At 40.7% G+C, this 22028-nt stretch overlaps 1 protein-coding gene across 1 annotated transcript in view; it reads left to right on the top strand.

Moving 5' to 3' along the window:
- Nucleotides 1-22028, top strand: part of PLXND1 (plexin D1) — a 222509-nt gene that overhangs the window by 161986 nt on the left and 38495 nt on the right. Inside the window, exons 23-25 of the mRNA XM_089512571.1 lie at nt 3235-3342; nt 4863-4993; nt 6477-6675. Coding sequence (XP_089368697.1) covers nt 3235-3342; nt 4863-4993; nt 6477-6675 — 438 coding nt within the window. The remainder of the gene's footprint in view (nt 1-3234; nt 3343-4862; nt 4994-6476; nt 6676-22028) is intronic.

Genomic DNA, 22028 nt, shown 5'->3' with positions numbered 1-22028 from the left:
GGTGGGAGAGAAGTGGCGGCAAAAGGGAGCTTTCAGATTTGGGATCCTGCTTTAGCTTTGTGAGCTTTGCTGGGATTTGGCTAGCAGATTGGAATTGCATTGGTGTGCCTGCTTTCTTTCATCACACAGGCTGAGAGAAAAGTTAGCAGAAGAAACAATTTTTTGTGGGAGAGTGGACACTTGAAGCTGTTTGAGGAAGACATGTCTCTGAGGAAGGGGTATCTGTGCTCAATTCTTGGAAAAAGACTTTCATCTTGGAGTAGCTCCTGTAGTTAAAATCTCTCCCTTTCTGGGCCACACCAGTCTCCAGTCCAGAACATGTGGCCTCTGTAAACCCCTTACGTACACACCAGCTGCGCCTTTCTCTGCCTCAGTGAAGGCTTGAGAGTCCCCACTCCCTGGGGAGAAGCTTCTCCCTTGCAGTTGGTAATCCATTTCATCCAGATATCCTTGGAACTGGATTGCCACCATATGCTCCAGTACTTAACTCAGAAATAGAATATTGGAAATTTGTCAATAGTTGTCCAAAGCGGTAGTATTGGTACGGGCGGGGGTACTTTTTCAACAGTGGTCTTATAATTGCCTTCTTTAGGCATAATGGCATTCAGTCTTGTTTTAGTGAGGTATTTAGTGAGACAATGACCATTCCTTGTGCTCACTCAGCTTTTGCCTCCTGGGCACACACACCAAACTGTGAACCTGCATCTTTAGCGGGAGTGTAACCCCATCTAACACAGGCTGTTTCCCTATTCCCTGATCTGCCTTCCAGTTGACCAGGAGTACCTCTGTCTTGTCTGAATTAAATTTCAACTTGTTTTTCCCTCATCCCGTCCATTACTGATGACAGACACTGGTTTAGGACCAGAACAGCCTCTTTAGATTGGGATGGAAAGGAGTAGTAGAGCTGGTGGCATGTCACCCCAAAACTCGGGATGACCTCTCCCAGTGGTTTCAGGTATATGTTAAATAGTATAGAGAGCAACACAGAACTCTGAGGGACCCCACAGGCCAATGGCCAGGGGGTCGAGCAGGATTCTCCAGCACCACCCTCTGAGTTCGCCCTTCCAGGAAGGAATGGAGCCACTGTAATGCAGTACCTCCAAATCTCATCCCAGGGAGGTGACCCAGAAAGTTATCATGGTCAATGGTATTGAAAGCCACTGAGAGGTCCAGCAGGATTAACAAGGACACATTCCTCCTGTCCAGTTCCCTGGTTAGGTCATCCACCAAAGCTACCAAGGCTGTCTCTGTTCCACAATCAAGCCTGAAACCAGATTGAAATGAATCTAGATAATCCATTCCATCGAGAAACCCCTGGAGTTGGAAAACCACCACACATCCCTTACTTTGCCAAAGAATGATAGGTTGGACACTGGCTGATAATTATCCACTATAATGGGATATAGGGCTTTTTCTACAAAGGCCACACAACTACCTCTTTTAGGCAAGTTGGAATGCTGCTGTTGTAGGGAGTCATTGACTACCCCTTTTACCCACTAAGCAAGTCTTGGCCAGTTTGATAAGCCAAGAAGGACAAGGGTCTAACAGACATGTGATGGTTCTCATCTCTCCAAGGATCATGTCCACATCATCAGGCTGCACAAATTGTTAAGTATCCATTGACACTGGACAAACAGGCACCAAGGTTGCATCCATAGGCACTGTAATCAACTACACCATCCAAGTCAGAGCAGAGCTTAATGAGTTTATCTGCAAAGTGATGTGCAAATTCTTCACAGCGAGGTGCCATGTGATCTGTATTTTCTGCTTGAGAGTGTGTGTGCAAGAGACCCCTGACCACTTGGAATGGCTTTGCTGGATGACTCCCTGCAGATGCACTGCTGGCAGCAAAATAAATAAATAATTTCTTTGCTGGCCACATTGTCACAGAGTAAGCATTCAGATAGGCTCTAGCCCATGTTCAGTCAGATTTGCTTCAATTCTTCCACCAAATGTCATTATAGTCTCTGTCTCACTCACTTCATCACTGCTAATCCCCTGGAGAAGCAGGAGGCTGGTTTGGCTGCACTCTATAAGAGGTAATGTTCAGGAGCAATTGTGTCCACTGCCCTGGCCATTTCCCCATTCCAAAGGTTGGCCAGAGCTTCAACAGAATCATCTGCCGAGGTGACAGGAAACTCCTTAAGAGCCCTCAGGAATCCATCCAGATCCATCAGCCTCCTGGGGCAGACCATCCTAATTAGTCCCCCACCCCTGCAGAGGCTCCAAATCCCAGGAACTCTAAACCTGACCAGATAATGATTTTCCCATGATAATGGAACAATGGGAAGTTCCTCCACATCAAGATCACTGTCACCCCACCCAGCACAGAAAACAAGGTCCAGAGTGTGCCAAGCAGTATGTGCAGGACCAGATACCACTTGGGACAGACCAATGGTTGTCCTGGAGGCCATGAACTCCTGAGCCACTCCTAAAAGGGCAGTCTCAGTGTGGATGTTGAAGTCCCCCCGCACTAGTAGCCATGGGACTCCAACCCCAACCCCAAGACCATCTCAGCTCAGAAAGAGAGACTGTTGAGCAGTAGTGTGGGCGGTGCACCAACAAAATCCCTATTCTGTCCTGGCTACCCATCTTTAGGTATACACACTCAAAACCAGTAGACTGTGAGAGAGGGCATCTTATCAGGGAGATGGAACCACGGTAGACCATTACAGCTCCAATTTTCCTTTTTTTTTTTTCTTTTTTTTTTTTTTTTTTGCAAATAGTTTCTGTATGCAAAATTGGTATTTTCTTGCAGGTTACACAAAACTTTACCCTTTCTGTAAGAGAATAAAATAGTTTCCTGCTTTCACCTAGGAAGATACAGATAGCCATTAACCACTGACCATGGCTTATTCCTGAATAATTCCCCCTTAACTGAGGAGTCAAGAATGTCAGATTAGCTAGTTCATAACTTCAGTACTGTGAATGCCTTGTTTCTCCCAAAATGCATGTCTTCCCTTTAAGTTCTTGTATTTGTTCATTCAAAAGCCTCTTGCTAAGAGAGCTTCCATAAAACACACCAAATTATTTCTTACTTGTGAGTGGCCGCAAGTCATTATGACATCTCTTCTTACCACTCTTAAACAATGATGCTTTGTTGGTACAGGACGTAGAGAAGACGTAAATAATTCCAACATGCCCTTTAGCAAGTAACAAAATATGTTTTAGATATGTTTTCTGTTTTTGTTATTTTTTGTTTTGTTTTGTAATTTTTATTTTTTTATTTTTCAGTGTTCCTCACTCTATGAGGAGCGTTACATTCTGCCTTCTCAGCATCTCAATACACAGATGGGATCACAGGTCCAAGAAACTCACCCATTGCTTTTGGGGGAATGGAAAGTAAGTAGTTCTCAAGTAAAACCAGATTAACTAATGCTAGCACATGGAACTATAGTATAGATCACTTAATTATAGTGTCTCAAGTATTCATGAGAAATAAAATGTGTTTATGGTAGCAGAAAAGGAAAGATGGGTTTACCAATCAAGTTTGGCTCCAGATAGGGGTGGAAATAAATTTTGTTTCTTCATTTATTCATGACATTTACCTCTACTGACCGATTTTATATCCTATATCCCTAGGTTCATCATACTGTACTTAATGTCTTGAGCAATTATCTTCAGCTAGAGAACTGGGCCTGGTTTAGGTATAGATCACCACTAATTTGTTAACTTGTTAATTGCCCTTAAGTAGACTCCAACTCATGTCAACCCTGTGGATGAGATATCTCCAAGATCCCCTATCCTCCACTGCTCTACTTAGGTCCTGTAAATTCATTCCTGTAATCTCCCTGATTCAGTCTATTCATCTGGTGTGTGGTGTTCCTCTGTTTCTACTGCCTTCCCCCTTTCCTAGCATTATCGTCTTTTCTAATAAGTCATGCTTATGATGTGGCTAAAGGACAAGAGCCTCAATTTAATCATTTTGGCTTCCAAGACTTGTTCAAGGATCTGTTTGTCTTTTTGGCTATCCATGGTTTCTTCAGCACCATGGACGGCCAGTAAGATAAACAAATGAGTTCTTGAACAGATCAAGCTTGAACTGTCCCTAGAAACTAGTAGGTCATTCCCACTGGCAAAATAACGTGGGTTGTGATTCAGCTCTGCTCCATGTCTGTACCCGATTTCAAAAGATCTCTCATTCTCGCTGTAAAGGGGGATCTTTTTTATGCTGGTTGAATCGTTTTTTATTTTTCATCCCCATTTATAGTTTGCGCCACTTCAAGCTGGGGATGGGGGATGGAGCACAAGCTGGCGGGGGGAAGAGAGCCAAGGCCGGCAGGGACAGCAAGGAGGCCGGCAGGGGGGGAGCCAAAGCCGGAGGGCATGAAGGCAAGGTCGGGGGACCCAGGAGGAGGAAGACAGGGGACACACTTGTTTTAAAAAAAATTATTTAAAACAAACAAACAAAAACACATTCCTCTGCCATTTGTCCCTCCCCACAGAAACAATGAATTCTGTTCTGGCTTATTCTGTTCTGTCCTTTTGGAATGACCCCTAAGATGACTAAATTGAAGCTGTTGTACCTTTGGCTACATAATGAGAAGGCATGAATCATTAGAAAAGACAATAATGCTGGGAAAGGTAGAAGGCAATAGGAGAGAGGGAGATCATATGCCAAGTGGTTAGACTCAGTAAGGGAGGCCACAGGCCTGAACCTGCAGGACCTGAGCAGAGCGGTTGAGGACACGGGGGCTTGGAGGTGTCTCATTCCCAAGATCGCTGTGAGTCAAAGTCAACTCAAGGCAGTTAAACAACAGCTGTATATAATATTAAAATAGAATGACAGGCCACTTTAAAAGAGAGTAATAAGAGGGGAAAGAAGTATGCCTTTCTCATCCACGTTGCTGGTTTTGTCTTAGATACCTGAAAACTGTAGACCCAATATGGAAGAAGGAATTGCATTATTTTCCACTTTGCTCAACAACAAGCACTTTCTCATTGTTTTTGTCCACGCCCTTGAGCAGCAGAAAGACTTTGCTGTCAGAGACAGGTAAGATTCTTCTGAGATTTCAGTGTAAACTTCTTATTTTTGAGATTGGGACAAACTGGACTACACTTTTATTTCTCCCGAAAAACCTGGATGGATTCTGCACTGTCTTTCAGCTTTATATAATTTTGTCTGAGCAATTGCTCTCTATTTTTCTGATCCACAGATCTGTGTTTATCAAGGACTGAATGCTTCCAGATGGTTTTTTTTAAAAAGAAAAGTGTTAGAGCAGCTCAGTATTTTAAAGACGGTTGCAAACCTGTTCAGATTTTGTAAAGAACAAGAGAGGTTAGCGGTATAACTAACTAAATCAGCTGCTGACTGCTGATTCTGGATTTTGTTGCATGAAACAAGTATTTATAACTACGTATATAGTTCTTCATAACTATGTATATAATTCTTATGACTCATATATAAGAAACAATTGTCACTCATAGGATTTTCAGAACTGCTACAAAAATTACTTCCACCAAAACCTGATGCATATGTAATTTGGAACATTCTGATTACTGAAAGAGAAAGACACTAGGAAATTGTTAATATTTTGCCTTAAATATATCATACAAATACTACCTTCTAGAGACAAGCTAATCCACACTTCCAGTAGAAGAAAATATTATATCTTTCCTCCACATACAAGAATCATGGGATATGGGAAAGGAGGGAGGATATGATCAATATTCTTGGAGGGCAAGATCCCTTCTCCACCATTGCAAAACAAATAATCTGGTTTAAATAATGTTTTAAAAATTTATTTGCATCCTGTCTGTGCTGCACCATTTCTACAGCAAGTGGTATTAAGGCCTTTTTAGTAGTTATTTACACTTTCTCTAGAGTCACTAGCCAAGTGACCTCAGTGGTGTTAGTGTTAATAAAACAGCATTAAAGCGCACTGAAGTACATTCTTTGAATGTCTCTAACGGTAAGCAAGAGATGCAATATATTTTCCTTAATTGTACTATAAGAAATACCCTTTTAAAAAGCCAAAAAATGACAACTAAGATTGTCTAATGGAGCAAGAAAAGATGGGAAGAACTGAAATAGTTGTGTGTGTCTTTTAAAAAAGTTTTAAAGTACAGTACAGAACTGGTACCATAGCATTTCAAGGGCTCTATAACAAAATGCCATATCTACCAAAACATCAAGTCTTCACACTGTTGTTCCTTTTTTTTAATTATTATTCTTAGAAGAAAGTTATGCTGTTTTTCAACTTGCAGGTGTTAACCTTCTCTATTATTACTGAGAGTGCCAGAATAGCAGGGAGGATTTCTTCGTTGAACGATTGGCATCCATTTCCATCGAAGGGTGGCATAATACAATGTGATTATGCACAGCTGTGATACAAATGGCTTGAAACTTCAACACTTTTGAGAGGCTTTGTGAAAACAATCTGGAATGTTACCATGGTTTTAATTTCTCTCATGTTGATTGATGAATCCCATCTTGTTCCATCAATCTCAGTATCTTCTGTTAACTCTTCCTTCAGATGCAACCTAGCTTCTTTGCTTACCATTGCACTGCATGGGAAACTGGAGTACTATACCAGTATTATGAAGGACCTCTTGGTGGATCTCATTGATGCCTCTGCCTCTAAAAATCCCAAGCTTATGCTGAGGAGGACAGAGTCTGTGGTTGAGAAGATGCTGACCAACTGGATGTCCATCTGCATGTACAGCTTTCTCAGAGTAAGAACATAAATGAAGTTTTAAAATGTCTCTGGCTAGCATCCTAAATCATTAATATAGAAGAGAGATCAGATGTTTAGCTTTTCAAATACCTCACTAGGTGGTTGTCCAGTATTTAGTGGAGACAAAATATGAAATATTTCAGAATGTTTCCTTGAAATCAAAACTGACAAGTCAAAATTTCTCCTAGTACCCTCTATCCCTTTGGTGGTATTAGAAGATATTTCATTCCTAGCACTGTAATTTTGGTTCAGGATATCCTGTCATTTTTTAATGATATCTCTAATCACAATCACAAATAAAGCTATTCAAATATATTACCTTGTGTTGGGAATTAGGATGGGGACTGTGGTTTGAAGATTTGTGCACAACCCTTTTATAATTCACTAATCCACAGTCAGAGGATTTAAACTTTGTTCCTGGTCTATTTTTAGGGAATAGCAGCACAAGTGAATGATTAAGATATATTATCTAGCTTAATCTTCACAGCAACACCTTGGCACACATTAGGCTGATGGACAGCAAGTTGTACAGGTCCATCCAGAAAACATGGCTGAGTAGGGATTTCAGACTGCTAGAAGGCTATAGAAAATGCATAAGCTATTACACAAAAGCAGAGATTTTGTAAACCTTCTATCACACTGTGTTTTTGAAAGAGTTAACGTATTTATATTTAGCAGAACATTCATTTTACCATTATAATATAGTACCAAGTAAATTAATAACTATTATATTACACAAGGGTCCCTTGCATAGCATCCTGCTTCCAAGATTTGGCTTTTCTAGGAAAAATATATTTCTACACTGCTTCTGTAGAAATTCTCAAATGCCAAGTGTCAGACACAGATTTTGTGTCAGAATCACTCAAGTTTCAAAATCATATTTTAATGAAAACTGTTGGTATTGGCCACATTTCTTTCCAAGGAGTTTTGTTTGCTCTTAGAAAATTGTGAGACAGATATTTCCATAGCTTAGCTAACATAAGAAATCCAAAACTGAACACAAAGGCTGCACCTGTTTATGCAAATTTAGTAATTGGCAGCACTTACAAATACTGTCTGTGTGCTGTTGGCAAATGTTGGCTTCCAAAGTACTTGAAGTTTGAAGTTTGCTTTCAAAAAATAGTCTTAAATGTATTTTTCAAAATGTAGCTTAAGTTTTTAAACATAATCAGTGATTATTGTTGTCCCAAATGTGCATTGCTATACTCAGCAATGTCCCTTACATACACTAAGCAGTATCCCTTACATTACTTCATCTTCACCCACTTTGGAACCCTGACAAACACATATTTGACAAAGAACAATACAAGTTTATTCACATCTCCTTAGAAATAAGTTCCATTAAGGTCAGTGGGACTTAGTTCCAAGCAGGGATGTAGGAAAAAAATTGTGTGGTTCGCATTTTAATACAGGTTGACCTAAATCATGAACCTCAATGCAGTTATCCTTTGATTTTCATATGCCTCTGAATTTTGCAATAGCACTCTATTTAAAAATGTTCGCATATTATATGTTCCCTAGAGGAAATTGCCTGCAGAAATTATACATATTAGGGAAATCATGTGCAAAATGTGTATGCAAATTTTCATTTGTGTGAACTTATTACTACACAATTTCATATGTATTTTTTTAAATATGCAAAATGATGCAAAAGTGAAAACAAAGAGTTTGTGTTGGTGGTAAAAAACGTGAACACTGTAAAATGCAAAACTGACTCATCCCTCTCTAATCCCAGGTAAATATGTATTAGGATTGCCAGCTATTGCATAAATGTAGAATCACTGTGCATAGAATTTCAAAATTTACTCAAAACAATGTATTACTTAATTATCCAGCTTTATCATGAGAATGCTTGCAAAAAAGGCTGTTCATCATTAGTTATAATGTTGAATTTAAAACTCTATATGAATTATCTAGAATTCCCTGGTTAAAGAGAAAAATAATTGTACTATTTGACTATACACTCTCATGGTCTCAAATACACCATACATTTAAATAAGATCTGTTTGTTCATGTTTGGTTGGTGGTAGACATTCAACAATCCTTAAAAGTAAAAGATGTAGGACATATGTTGAAAGTGTGTATGTGCTGGGGGGGTTTGTTCAGTTTAGTTTTTTTGCAGTTACACACTACATTACTAAATTCTGCTGATGTTCCATAGACAGGGTCTCCCCATTATGAAAGTGGAGAGCACTTGTGGGAGTACGTGATGCATCTGGAACCTGATACAGCCCAAATCAACTGCTTAATTTCTTCTGAAGGGTGATATTATGCAAGAAAGCTTTCCTGGGGAAAGGGAAAGGATTGAGATTTACTTTATGAGATTTTATGAGTGGGATGGTTTACAAAAGAAATCAATAGCATCTGCAGTTCTTGTAGTTTCCAAGTTCTTCTGAACTCTTTTTCTTGTAATTCCTTAATCATTGTAAAAAGGAAGGGAAAACCTCAGTATCTGTTCACAAACATTTTTAGAACGTCAGATTCCACCTTATGCCAATCTGAGAGCAGAAGAAATATCTCATAGGAAGAGTTTCATATATACTGCCAGGAAGGAAGATAACAGATGCTGTGGCAGGAGAGTGAAGCACAAATTGAGATTCTTAAAAGTTAATCTAAAACATGAAGCTGGCTTGTAAATAATTTGTCCACCCTGTCCCCATCTTTTAAACTTGGCATAGTCTCAACTATTAAAAGATAAAAGACAGATGTTATGGACATACGTTGATTATACATGTGGGCTGTGATAATGCTTTAATTCTTGTGGTATTTTCTGGAACAACCGATTACTGGCTGAATCCAGAGAAAGCCTGCCAGTAAACTAGACTACTTGGAAGGAGGCTGATTTTTACAAGGGTGAGACAGTGCCACCTCTCCATCTGCTGTTGTTTGTTCTGCTGAAAATCAGCTCTTGTCCATGTAGCTATAGAACAAGAGGACTGATGTGATGGCATGCAGTATTATTGCATATTGTATGTGTATATACATATGCAATTACACGGCAGTTTTCATTAACATTCAGTTTTCAAAAAAATATGACAATAGTCACATACATTAGTAATTTTGGAAGAGATAGCATGTTCTAATTTTGCCTTAGTGGTGAGACTGTGTCTCATTAAAAACCAAGCAGAATAGCTACCATGGACTTCCCTTGCTTAATGATTTGAACAATAACCTATAGATCACTCTGAGATGAATAGATGACCGGACGGTACCATCAGTAAATCCTCAGCCCATCTGCAAGGGCTTTGAAAGATGTCCTTTTTGCCACATCCAGTTGAGATACCAGAGACTGAGTTACACATCGAATGAATGGGCTCACGTCCAACTCACATCCACTGTGTGTCAAGCATGAACATCATAAATCCGATATGATTGCAGTCATGGATGTGAAAACAGTTTTAAGCTATATATCACCTACCAAAACATTTTGTTTATTTTTGTTTTCATTCTGTTAAAGTATTTGAAGGGGTATCACATTGAGGCTAGAGCAAGCTTGTTTTCTGCTGCTCCAGAGACTAGAACATGAAACTATGGATGCAAGCCACAGGAAAAGAGATTCCGCCTCAATATTGGGAAGAACTTCTTGACAGTAAGAGCTGTTTAACAATGGAACACACTCCCTTGGAGTGTGGTGAAATCTCCTTCCTTGGAGGTATTTAAACAGAGGCTGGGTGGCCATCTGTCTGGTTGTGATTTCCTGCATGGCAGGGGGTTGGACTGGATGGCCCTTGTGGTCTCTTCCTACTCTATGATTCTATGAAATCCCAAAGCATCAGAGTTGACTTTCAGAGATAAATGGAAACCATGGTTTCTTAACCACCACCTTGTTTTGGAGCATCTCTAATGTCCAGCAGAACTAAAGCTATAAGTCCAACACTGGAAGAACTATTACAGAGTGACACTAAGCTCTGTGCCTGCTCTGAAGCAGAGAGTGTTCTCAATGTTCCCATATGCCTCTCCATGTCAAAAGCAATACATCTCCTGTCTATATCAAAGCTGGAGGAAAAGCAGGACTGGAGATGATGGCTACAAGTTTCTCATGACTACCCAGACCACCAGATGTTGTGGGTATCTATTTTAAAAGTCAACATTAAGGATGATGTTTGAAAAGAGAAAAGTCTATGTACTGCTTTTCAGTAGGGTAAATTATCCTGTCCCAGGTGATGGTGGGGGAACTACCTAAACTTCATTTTGTGGATGACTTCTGTTTTTCTCTGGTGCTTTGGGCAGTGATATCTACCTTCAGTGTGTATTTTCCATCCTCGGGTTCTTTAGTCTGGAATTGAGACAAGGCTTGAGTACAGAAGGCATTTTCCTGTTTTTCAGGAAATAGGATTCTTGTGATGATCAGGCAAGGGAAAATGGCCAGATATTTATCTGGTATCTGGCATAGTCAATCAGAGGCCTTATATTCCTTGCCAAGCACAAAGATTGGGGTTATAGATTCTTGTTCCTTCCTGTGTAAAGGAAATTCTTGGACCCTGCTAGCTCTCAGCCTATGAGCTCCCTCTTCAAGCCCACATTCTGTGATGGATGATGCAACAAGACAGAATGGTCCCTTTCTTGAAGAAGCTGAAGAAATTCATTAATGTTGACTGATGGGTTTGTCCTGAGGGAAAAGTCATTCATCCAGTTTATATTAGCTCTTCTCAAAAAGCTTTCAGGAAGAGGGCAGTGCTAATGAAATTATAAGTTTGGGAGCCATATTTCTCCTAGCCAAATGTGTTTACAAACTATTCTCATTGTATTGTTTAGTGATCCATTTATTTGTGGTTACTGTTGAGAGGTTTGTGTTAAAACTGGTCATAATTACTACCGAGAACATTTCTGCCCACACATGAATTTTCCAGTGATATCCCAGAATCCACTCAACAGTTTCTCTGGGTCGCAGAAAAGAAGTCATAAGTAGCTGCACATTCTAGAAGGCTTCTCCATTTCTTCATGCACAGTTGAACAGCAAATATGAGACTCTATATTGGTTTTGTGCCTCCAGTATAAAAGTAAGTGCAACAAAAATCCACATTTTGATCAGAAGTGGATTGCATATTTGGAGACACCTACTGTACTGTACCAATATAATATGGAGGCACATATTATACTGTACCAATATCCATTCAACTCAAGAGCAGAGCTCGGCCAGAAGGGGTTGCCTCTCGCCCATAGCACAGCACATGTTCACTGGGAACCCAGCACTAAATCATTTTTAGATGACATCATTCTGGGTCGGGGTTTTGTACATAGTAGGGCAGCTCCTTTGTTGAGAAAATCACCTCACTGAGATCTATTGAAAGTTAGATGTTGGCCACGGATAGGTGAGCTAGAGCCACTGGCCTGGTGCAAAGAGCTGCAAAAGCAAGATTTGATAGAACTACTCATCAAAAGAATCTAGGATACATATTCGTCTTGAAATCACAAGGGCATTAGGAGATGCACAGATGTGTCACATCAGGAAGAAAAAATTGAGAGACAAGTGTTTGTGTTAGTGGCAAAGTTTTGGAAAGTTAATCTACTGAACTTAGTGGCATTACTTCCAGACTCATCAGCAGGATATTTGTGGGTCAGTCTGCAATTTAAATGCTACATGGTAGTCAAATACCACCACTGTGTACCTTTTTTCTTTTAGTAAAACATCTGTACTTATGCAGGCATTTGGGGGGGGGGGGAGTTAAAAAAGTTTACTAGCCATCCTGTAGAACTGGTCCTTGAGACATATGTGACGATGGGTCTGTTTTTAGTTCTTGAATTATCCCATTAATCACAACATCTATTTGAAGCAGCTGCTGCAAAAGGTCCTTAACAATTGTGCAGTGGAAAAATTCCAGCTGCTTGTATTTTTCCTCATAAGTTAGCATTACAGGATTTAAACATTTGTTTTATATTAATGCTGTGCCAAACAATCTATCCATTTGTGCTACAGAAATGGAAGGTTGAAGAGCAAGGCATCTAAAAATGGAAACATTCAAAATAGTCAACAGTCGTTCGCTACGGTCGTTCGCTACGGTCTAGGCAGAGAGTAACTGTGATGGTGAGCTTGACTAGTTAATTCATTATAAAGAGACAGTACCATTATAAAAAGTGGTAGGGTATTTTTGGGGTGAGTCAGCATGTTGTAGTGGTTTGACTATTGTACTATGACTGGAAACCATGGCTTTAATTCCCACTCAGTTGTGAAAACCTACTCGGTAACCTTGAGCAAGTCACTTTCTCTCAGCCTCAAAGGAAAGCAAAGGCAAACCCCTTCTGAACAATTCTTGCTAAGAAACCCCAGTGATAGCATCACCTTAGGGTCTCCATAAGTTCTAAACAGCTTGAAGGCACACAACAACAACAAATGTTTTTAGGTTCGTTCACAAATAATGTCTTCCGCCCAAACGTAAAGCTGGCTGACACAAAACTCTCTTATTGTCACCAGACTATATTATGTTCAGTGCATTTCTATTAACCCAGTCAAGATAGATTAGCCTGGGCAAGTCTCAAGTCCCTTATTGTTCATTGATTTGGTAACTCTGAAGCAAATTAACTAGTTTTGGAACATGAAGCCTTTTGCCAATTGGGAACCATTCTGTCCCTCCATATTCTGTTCTAACAATAGTCTCTTGTCCTATGTACACATTTCTCATTAGGACTATCAGATGTGGTGCACTACCATGTCTTCAAGAGCATTCCATAGCTTTTCATAAACTATGCAGTCAATGGCTTTGCTATAGTCTATATAACACATGCTGGTTTTCTTTTGGAATTCCTTGGTACTCTCCATTAACAATTGTACATTTGCAATGTGGTCCCTAGTGCCTCTTTCTTTCCTGAACCCCACTTGCACCTCTAGGATTTCTCTCTCCATGTATGGTTGGACTCTGTGCTGTAGAATTTTGAACATTATTTTGCTTGCATGAGAAATTAATGCTGTGGTCCTATAGTGTTTCAGTCTTTTGTGTCTTCTTTTTTGTAGATGTGTATTGATTATTTCCAATCTGTTGGCCACCATTTTGTTTTCCATATTTGTTGGCATATGCTGGTTAACACTAGAGTTCATTTTGTCTGTGTAATTACCAGGAACAGATGATATTTCAATTGAACAGCTACAATACACACAGAGTTTCAGTTTTGTATGTCTCTAAGGCTTTATTCAAGTGTTGTCCCTTCTATGGAAGAAAAATAGTACCAAAGGATGACCACTGCCTCTGTCTGTTATGCTTAGAGGCAGGCCCTAACATGTGTACCTCTTCAGTCTGCCAAGGCTTCACCAAACAAGCCCTTCAAAACAGAATCTCTCACTTTAGGATCACTATTGAGAGGTAGATCAAGTGGCTCAACATCACCTATTCCATACTGCCTCTCTCAGTCTTTAACATACCTGCTATTTTAAAAGAACTTCCCTTACTCCTTCAAGAAAATGACTTCAACTTTGGTACCGAATATGTCTCAAGAGCCCCATCAACTTTGCCAGAAACTCCTGCTTCTATATAAATTTTATTTATCCCATCAGTTTTGACACTGGCAGAACTGATCCCAATGCAGATGTTGTAGCATGACTCACTTCTGTCGGAGTGCTCAATTAACAGGTCTGCTGGTACAGCTTCTGAACCATTGCAGGAATTAAAGTATTCCCCTCCAACCCTGGGGAAGTCAGCATTAGTTCAACCAAAACAGAGAAAATAGAGCACAGAAGACCACCATCAAGCTATACAGCAGCATATGCATCCGGAGGATGATGCTATTCAGACCATTAGCACTGGAACGTCAGTGGAACTCCACCACAATCCTCCACCTCAGCAGCTGGCCCAAATGTAGGCTGTTGATATTTAGAGGAAATGTATGGGTTCCTGTTCAAAAAGTGAAATTGTCCTATCTCAGTTTTAAGTGAGGTGCAGTATTCAAATGTCCTTCAAACATTCACCTTGCTGTTATAGAAACAATTGCAAATATAGGCAGAAAGGATATCTCTTAAGGACCCATGATATTGTCAGTATGTATGAGAACCAGCTTGGAGACAGCTTTTGACTAGTTCCTTTTCCCGTTCTCTTCAAGTTGGGATCAATATTCATCCTTACAAAGTTGTCTTACATCTGTTTAATCTTGAAAAGGAGGATGGTCATACACTTATTTGCTGAATACAGAGGAGTGCCATCATCACCATGGCCATGGCTTTTTTTACTGATGTCATTCTGCTTCATCATATTGCCATGGGAAAAGGCATCACTTTTCAACTATTATATTGAGACTACTGGATACTGCTGTACAGTGTGTGGATATGGTGTTGAATCATGGGTTTGATCTGTGTCTCTTGTGTTGTCACCATCCCAATAGCTCATCCTATCTGCTTCTAAATTGACAACAAGTGGACATGCTCAAACTTTGATATTTATGACTTGATCTTCAGCACAGGTTGCTACTCAGTCTTTAGTACTGACATAGATACTTACTTATCTGCTTCGTTGGTATTGACATAGATAATTACCACTGATTTATTAGTAACAGTGGGCATGGAAGTTTTACTTTATACTGATTAGTAATCTTCATCTGCACAAGAAGAGCTTGCATCTTTTGCAGAGGATTCTGATTCTGATTCCTCATCTCCAGAATAGGTTTTTTCTTTAACATAATCTCTAGATCTGCCAGTGGAAGATTCATCACCACTGTCCCTTTCAGAAAACATTTGTTCATACTTGGAACAGATACTGTGGCTAAATCTCTAGGGATTGAAGTCATCATAACACCAGTTCTACCAGCCTTATTCAAGTATTCATTAGAGTGAAGAAGGCATCTTTGCAACAAGCTATGATTCTGTTATGACAAGCTCTGATTCACCTAGTACAATAATAATGGATTAAGCTGTAATCAGTGCATCCCACATCTAGATTTATTAAGAATCTGTACTATATACAATAAGAATCTGCCATATTTCTTTTTCAGCATCTGGTTTCAAACTGGTTGAGGCCTTTCAGATAAAAGTTGGTAGGAAACACAACATCACACCAGTAAAAAAGGTAGAAAATAACTTTGATTTAATGGACAAACACTTTTATTTTTCACCGATTTCTGTTTGGGGTCCATTGAATCTGTAAATGCCAGGCTTATATGAACAAGTGAGAAATTGCTATTGCAGATCGCCCTTTTCTTGCAATGTCTCCAGGAAGAGGAAAGAAATATCACACTACTCTTCTAAGCAGAAATCCATAAATTTGCTTGCCAGCAAGTTCATGCTGGATGGCATGCCTGTGGCTGTGCGCCTGAGAGATGATGGTAAAATTCATTGTGTTAAGAAAACACAGGTAGCCAAAATCTGCAGAGGTCACAGAAGATATGTATGTATGTGTTGAAGATCTTCTGATTAATCTTAGTGCTAGGATAGATGACTTCATGGACCATAAAAGACAAGAAGATGGATATTCACTCATAAACTCAGGTGTCAAACATGCATAAACTCTATGGCATCATTTGTCTACATTCTATGTTAACCTAGCTCTCCTTTGCAATTTTCAAGTTTCATCTCAGTCAAAAGCAACTGAAGTATCTTTATAGCTTCCCTAAGCATTCTTTCCCGAAAGTCAAAACACAGCCTTTGATTTTCTACTTTCAGCTCACCACCCATCATTTCCATCTCCAGTGGGCAGGCTACAGCATTGCTTCAGTTTTAACCATTGTTTTAACACTCTGAAGGGTAATGCCATAGATTTTGATAGCTCGCCATTTGAAAAAGCTACTAATCCACTCTTTTATTGGAGGAAAAAATGCTACTTTTCTTAAGAAAGAAGCCATAGAACTGATACTGCTGTGCAGATTCATGTTCTGTTATGCAGTGGCCTCAGACTTGTTTTGGATCGGAGCAGTGTGAATTGTTACATCACACCCAAGAAATTTCATAAGGTGATATTGGCTTCCTTTCCTCCCTTGCTATTTCAAGGGGACAGATGTGCAGTAATATATTTTAAAGACTCATATTGGCATTTGCCAAGATCATTGCAGGCTCTTCCAGTTTGAATTGTACTGATGACTTTATCAGTTTAAAGTTTTACTTTAATGGGTAATTAGTATGTGGTTTGCTTCATTGATTCCAGACATTGATTAACACCCTTGGGATTACAGGAAAGGGAAAAACTCACGTAACAAAGAGGCTGATAGCTGCCAGAAAGGTGTATTTTTGCCTAGCAACTACTTGCCATTTATGCATAGGCCTTTGCAGTGCATCCCCTCAACACTTCTGTGTCATATCTGTCACCAACAGAAGTTGTGATTGAGGTTGTCAGAAGGACCAACCTGAAGCCACATTCCCTGGCATGCTTTACCATCTGAGATGTTACCAAAGGGATCATAGAAGAGACATCTCTTCTATGAGCTTGAAGGTTGGCAGAAAATGCCACAACAAAGTATATATGCATAGAACCAGAAGGACAAACTACATATATGGTATAGTAGTTGCTAGGCGAAACTACATCCTCTTGGCAACTATCAGCCTCTTGTTATGCATGTTTTCTACCTTTCTTGTGATCACAGGGGTGTTAGTTGATGTTTAGAACAATGAAGTAAACTTCTAGATCAAGAGAAGTAATAGTGCCACTGTATTCTGCTTTGGTCAGGCCCCACCTAGAATATTGTGTCCAGTTCTGGGCACCACAATTAAAAAAGAATGTGGAGAAACTGGAGCGTGTCCAAAGGAGGGCGACTAAAATGGTGAAATGTCTGGAAACCATGTCCTATGAGGATAGGGTTGCCATTAGTCAGGGCCTCCAAACCGGGACAAATGTAGGACAAAATTTTCAAATGTAGGACCTATGTTTTTGGGGTCCTACATTTGAAAAAGAGCCTCGCTGAGGGGAGGATTCCTTCTGCGCTTGGGCTCCGTTCACGGAGCCCAAGCGGAGAAGGAATCCGCCCCCAGGGAGGCATTCTTTTCCCATTGGACTCCGTTTTTGCCAACGGAGCCCAAGGGGAAAAGAATCCCTCCGCTCAGCGAGGATTCCTTCTCTGCTTGGGCTCCGTTCACGGAGCCCAAGCGGAGAAGGAATCCGCTCCCTTTCCCGGCCTCTGTGGAGGCTTGGCCTTCACAGAGGCCGGGAAAGGAGGAGGAGAGCTCCCGCGATCGCCGTGATCGCGGGCAGCCCCCCTCCCCTTCCCAGCCTCTGTGGAGGCTTGGCCTTCACAGAGGCCGGGAAAGAGCCAGGAGCGTGCCCGCGATCGCCACAATCGCGGGCAGCCCCCCTCCCCTTCCCGGCCTCTGTGGAGGCTTGGCCTTCACAGAGGCCGGGAAAGAGGGAGGAGAGCCAGGCCACCTCCCTCGACGGCGGAGGCCAAGCAGGGAAGGGGCCTCGCTCATGCGAGGCTCCTTTCCCTGCCTGGCGTCCGTCGCAGGGGGGGTGTCCCGGGGGCGGGGCCAAACCGGGGTGGGACCGTGCGGACCCGCCCCAAACCGGGAAAGTCCCGCCCCCAGGCGGGATATGGCATCCCTATATGAGGAACGACTTAGGGAGCTGGGGATGTTTAGCCTGGAGAAGAGAAGGTTAAGAGGTGATATGATAGCCCTGTTTAAATATTTGAAAGGATTTCATATTGAGGAGGGAGCAAGCTTGTTTTCTGCTGCTCCAGAGAACAGGACCCAGAACAATGGATACAGACTGCAGGAAAAGAGATTCCACCTCGACAGTGGAACAAATTCCCTCGGAGTGTAGTGGAGTCTCCTTCCTTGGAGGTCTTTAAGCAGAGGCTAGATGGCCATCTGTCGGGGATGCTTTGATTTGGATTTCCTGCATGGCAGGGGGTTGGACTGGATGGCCCGTGCGGTCTCTTCCAACTCTATGATTCTATACATACTGGCTACCTCTTGTAGTCCAGACAGTTGTGGTTTGCAACACTTCCTCCCATTCACTGCATCATAACGCTTCTGAAAGATCAAGATCTTCTGATCCAAGAATCTGGGAAAATACACCATTACTAAGACCTAGCTACTCTGCATCTCACTGTGTGGAAACCAAATATGGGATGCAGTGCACAACCTGCTACACATTGCTTATATGAACTTAGGTGCTGATGTTGTCTTCACTTTACTGAGTCTCTAGATATGCCACCGCTGCCATATTTAGTTCCCACAGTTTTAGAATTCCTGGTGTTTCTACCTAACCTGTCATCTCATCTAGTGGGTTGTTGCACCCTCTTGCTGTGAAATTGCTACTAACATTTTATATAGAGTGGAGTGTGTGTGTGTGTGTGTGTGGTGTCATTTCTGATGTATGGCAACCCTAAGGTGGATCTATCAAATGGCTTTCTTGGCAACTTTTTTCAAAGGGACATTTCCATTGCTATCCTCTGAAGCTGAAAGAGTGTGTCTTGCCCAAAGTCACCCAGCGGGTTTTTATGGCCAAGTGGAGATTGGAACCCTGGTTTCCAGAGTAGAAGTCCAACACTCAAACCACTACACCATGCTGGCTTTAGATGGACTTAAAGACTTTTGTCTGTGGTGCTGGGCCTTGGAAGCAACATCTAGTGTATCTAGATTTTTTTTCCAAAATGTGTACTGCCAGGCCATATTAATATTGTATACAACTTGGTATGAGCTCCATTCCTTGAAATAGTAATTGCTTATGGCATAAATGCCATTATATCTAGTTTAGCCCATAGAAGACAGATTCTCAAGAGTATTTATTGTGAATGTGTTCAGGTTCTGGCCAAGTGCTGAGGGATCAAATTTTGCTATTGTGAATATTGTAGGTTCAGAAAAATACAGGGAGTTTTAAAATCATTATTAGTAACTGAAAATATTTAAAAGAAAAAAAACACTCCACACTATCTCAGTTATAGCATCACACCAAATCACGGCTAGAGGACCTTCTAGTGTGTGTGGTGTGGTATCTGAATTGATAATTTGGGGTTTGCAGTTATTCAGCAAACCTGTATCAGAAACACTTTACTCATAATGTATTTTCTAAAGAGGTAGTCATGTTGGTCTACTGTAGCTAAATCAAAAGAGGTTTTGTGCTTCCTGTGGTTTAGTGTTATTTGAATTAATGTCATGCCATAACTACAGTTCATGCCCAAAACCCCTTGCACTTCACAGAAGAAATGGAAGATAAAATAGAAGATAAAAGTAAGTAATTTTGCATCTCTCTAGTAATTTCGCATCTGTCTAGTTGCAGTTGCGGAACTACAACTCTAGCCAGTGGTGAGGAATGCCAGGAGTTTCAGTCAAACATCTGGAGGACCATGAAATTCTTACCTCTGGTTTAAGGTCTAAACTATGATATAGTGTGTCACAGATAGATTCATAAAAAAGAGATGTTGCTGCCAGGAGCGTACTGTGAAGCTGTTGTATGACTCATGCAGAAAAATTCCAACTGAATGTGTATTATTTTTTTACTAGAATTTGGAAGTTGCTCACCAGAAACTTAGGTTCCTTAAACAAACATAAAGTTTTATTTTTCTGTACCAATCTGTAATTAATCTGTAACAATGAATGACAGATGAAACACTTCAAGCAGTGAAAGAAAGACAAGAAGCAAAAAAAAAAAAATGGAGACAAGGACACAATCAAAATATGAATGCTACTGTCCAGTCGTTAGCAAAAAAGGACAAATAGAATTACAGGTACAACAACAATCAATGCAAAGAAATAGAAGCTGATGACAAAAAATGAAGAACAAGAAACCTCTTCCACAAGAATATGTAATCAAAGAAAAATATACACGAAGGGTCTGAATGCTGTACAATCAGTAGAATAACGTAACACATGACCATGATAAAATAAAAAGATGGAAACAATATCAAGAAAAACTACATTAAAAATGTGAAAGGATGGGTGAAACATGGGATGAAGAAACATACGAACAGTGACCATGGATGGCCAAGAAGACAAACAGATTCTAGCACAGATCAGGACTGAACTATCCCTGGAAGCCAGGATGATTAAACTGAGGCTATCTTTGGCCACATCATGAGAATAAATGAATCAGTAAAAAAGGCAATGATGCTAGGAAGGTGGCAGGCATTAGAAAGAGAGGAAAACCACATGCCAGATGGTTGGTTAGACTCAATTAGGGAGTACACAGGCATGGGCCTGCAGGACCTGAGCACAGAGGTTAATGACAAGTGGCATTTGAGATGTCTCATCCATAGGGTCACCATGAGTCAAAGTTAACTCAAGAAGCCACAGAAATATGTTGCTTTATAATAGGAACATGAGAACAATCATGCTGAATCAGACCAAAGTTCTGTTTATCCAGTGACCAAAAGGGTGGCTGTTGGTGGTGCACCAGCAATATAGGAGTGCAGGTTTATCACCTGTCTTGCACTCCCCTGATACTGGAGATGATACATACCCATACAATGAAGGCCAAATGAGCGATGGCCTTAATTGCATGGTTGCTTTTAACATGTCAGCCTAGATCCTACATGTACACATGTCCTCCTACTATCTAGCAACTGTCAACCCCCAGGAGAGATCCCTGTTGCTGTCACTTACTGGTGGGAGAGAGTGGCAAGATGATGCAAACCATAGGAAAGCAGATGGTCTCAGTTTATTTGGATGGGGAGAGAAATTAGGTCTGTTCTCCAATGTAATGCCCTGGGAGCTCAGAGCAGCAGGATCTTTGTGGTCTGAATCATGTCCCCCTCCTTCTCCCTAGTAAAAAGGAGCCAGAGTAGCCCCTCTAGGGAGGTTTTTGGATGGACCGTAAGGGTAAGAGAATAGTGCTCTGCACCCAATCCAAAAAGGGACATATACATGTGTAAGCTGCACTTAGTAAGTCACTAACAGGATGCTAGCCATTGTATTCAGATTTTAAATAGCTCATGGGAGGGTCAAGATTGGAGATGAGGGAGTGGATATGCCCCCCTTTTCACGTGACAATTCCACCAGACTCCTTTCATTTTTACCCCAAAGGTGCTAGTCATCCTGATCTAGAAGATATATTTTAATTGACTGCAGTGGGAGATTCTGTAAAGTTAAAATATATTTCAGAGAAGAGAGGTTTATTTTCTGTGAGCCACAGCATGGAGGAAAGGGGTTGACTTCCACCCACTGTGTTCTGTGGACCGGTGCTCATTCTCCCTTAAAATAAATAGTAATAAAGGAGCCCTTCCTAAATTACATTTTTACCTTCTCCCTTCCTTGATAGAACCAAGAAATGTTGTGATTATAGATAGAACCTAAGTTTGCTCAATGTAAATTAATGTCCTCGAAGCATTCCTTTGTCCTCTTAAGTTAAGATAGTATTAGCATGATTCTTCTAATCCTTTCAGTCTATGCTGAGACATGAATAGAAATTCTAAACCAATCTTAGTGATGCTTAATATGGAACCTGGAGGGACACTATTTGTAGTCCTCTGGATAAATAAGCACAAAACTAAAAGTATGTGGTGTAT

This window comes from Sceloporus occidentalis, unplaced genomic scaffold (genome assembly GCF_023333645.1).
Source record: "Sceloporus occidentalis isolate IW3139 unplaced genomic scaffold, rSceOcc1.0.p SCAF_1, whole genome shotgun sequence".
Classification (NCBI taxonomy): Eukaryota; Metazoa; Chordata; class Lepidosauria; order Squamata; family Phrynosomatidae; genus Sceloporus; species Sceloporus occidentalis.
Note: the sequence above shows the minus strand (reverse complement) of the source record. Positions and strands in the feature narration are given on the sequence as shown.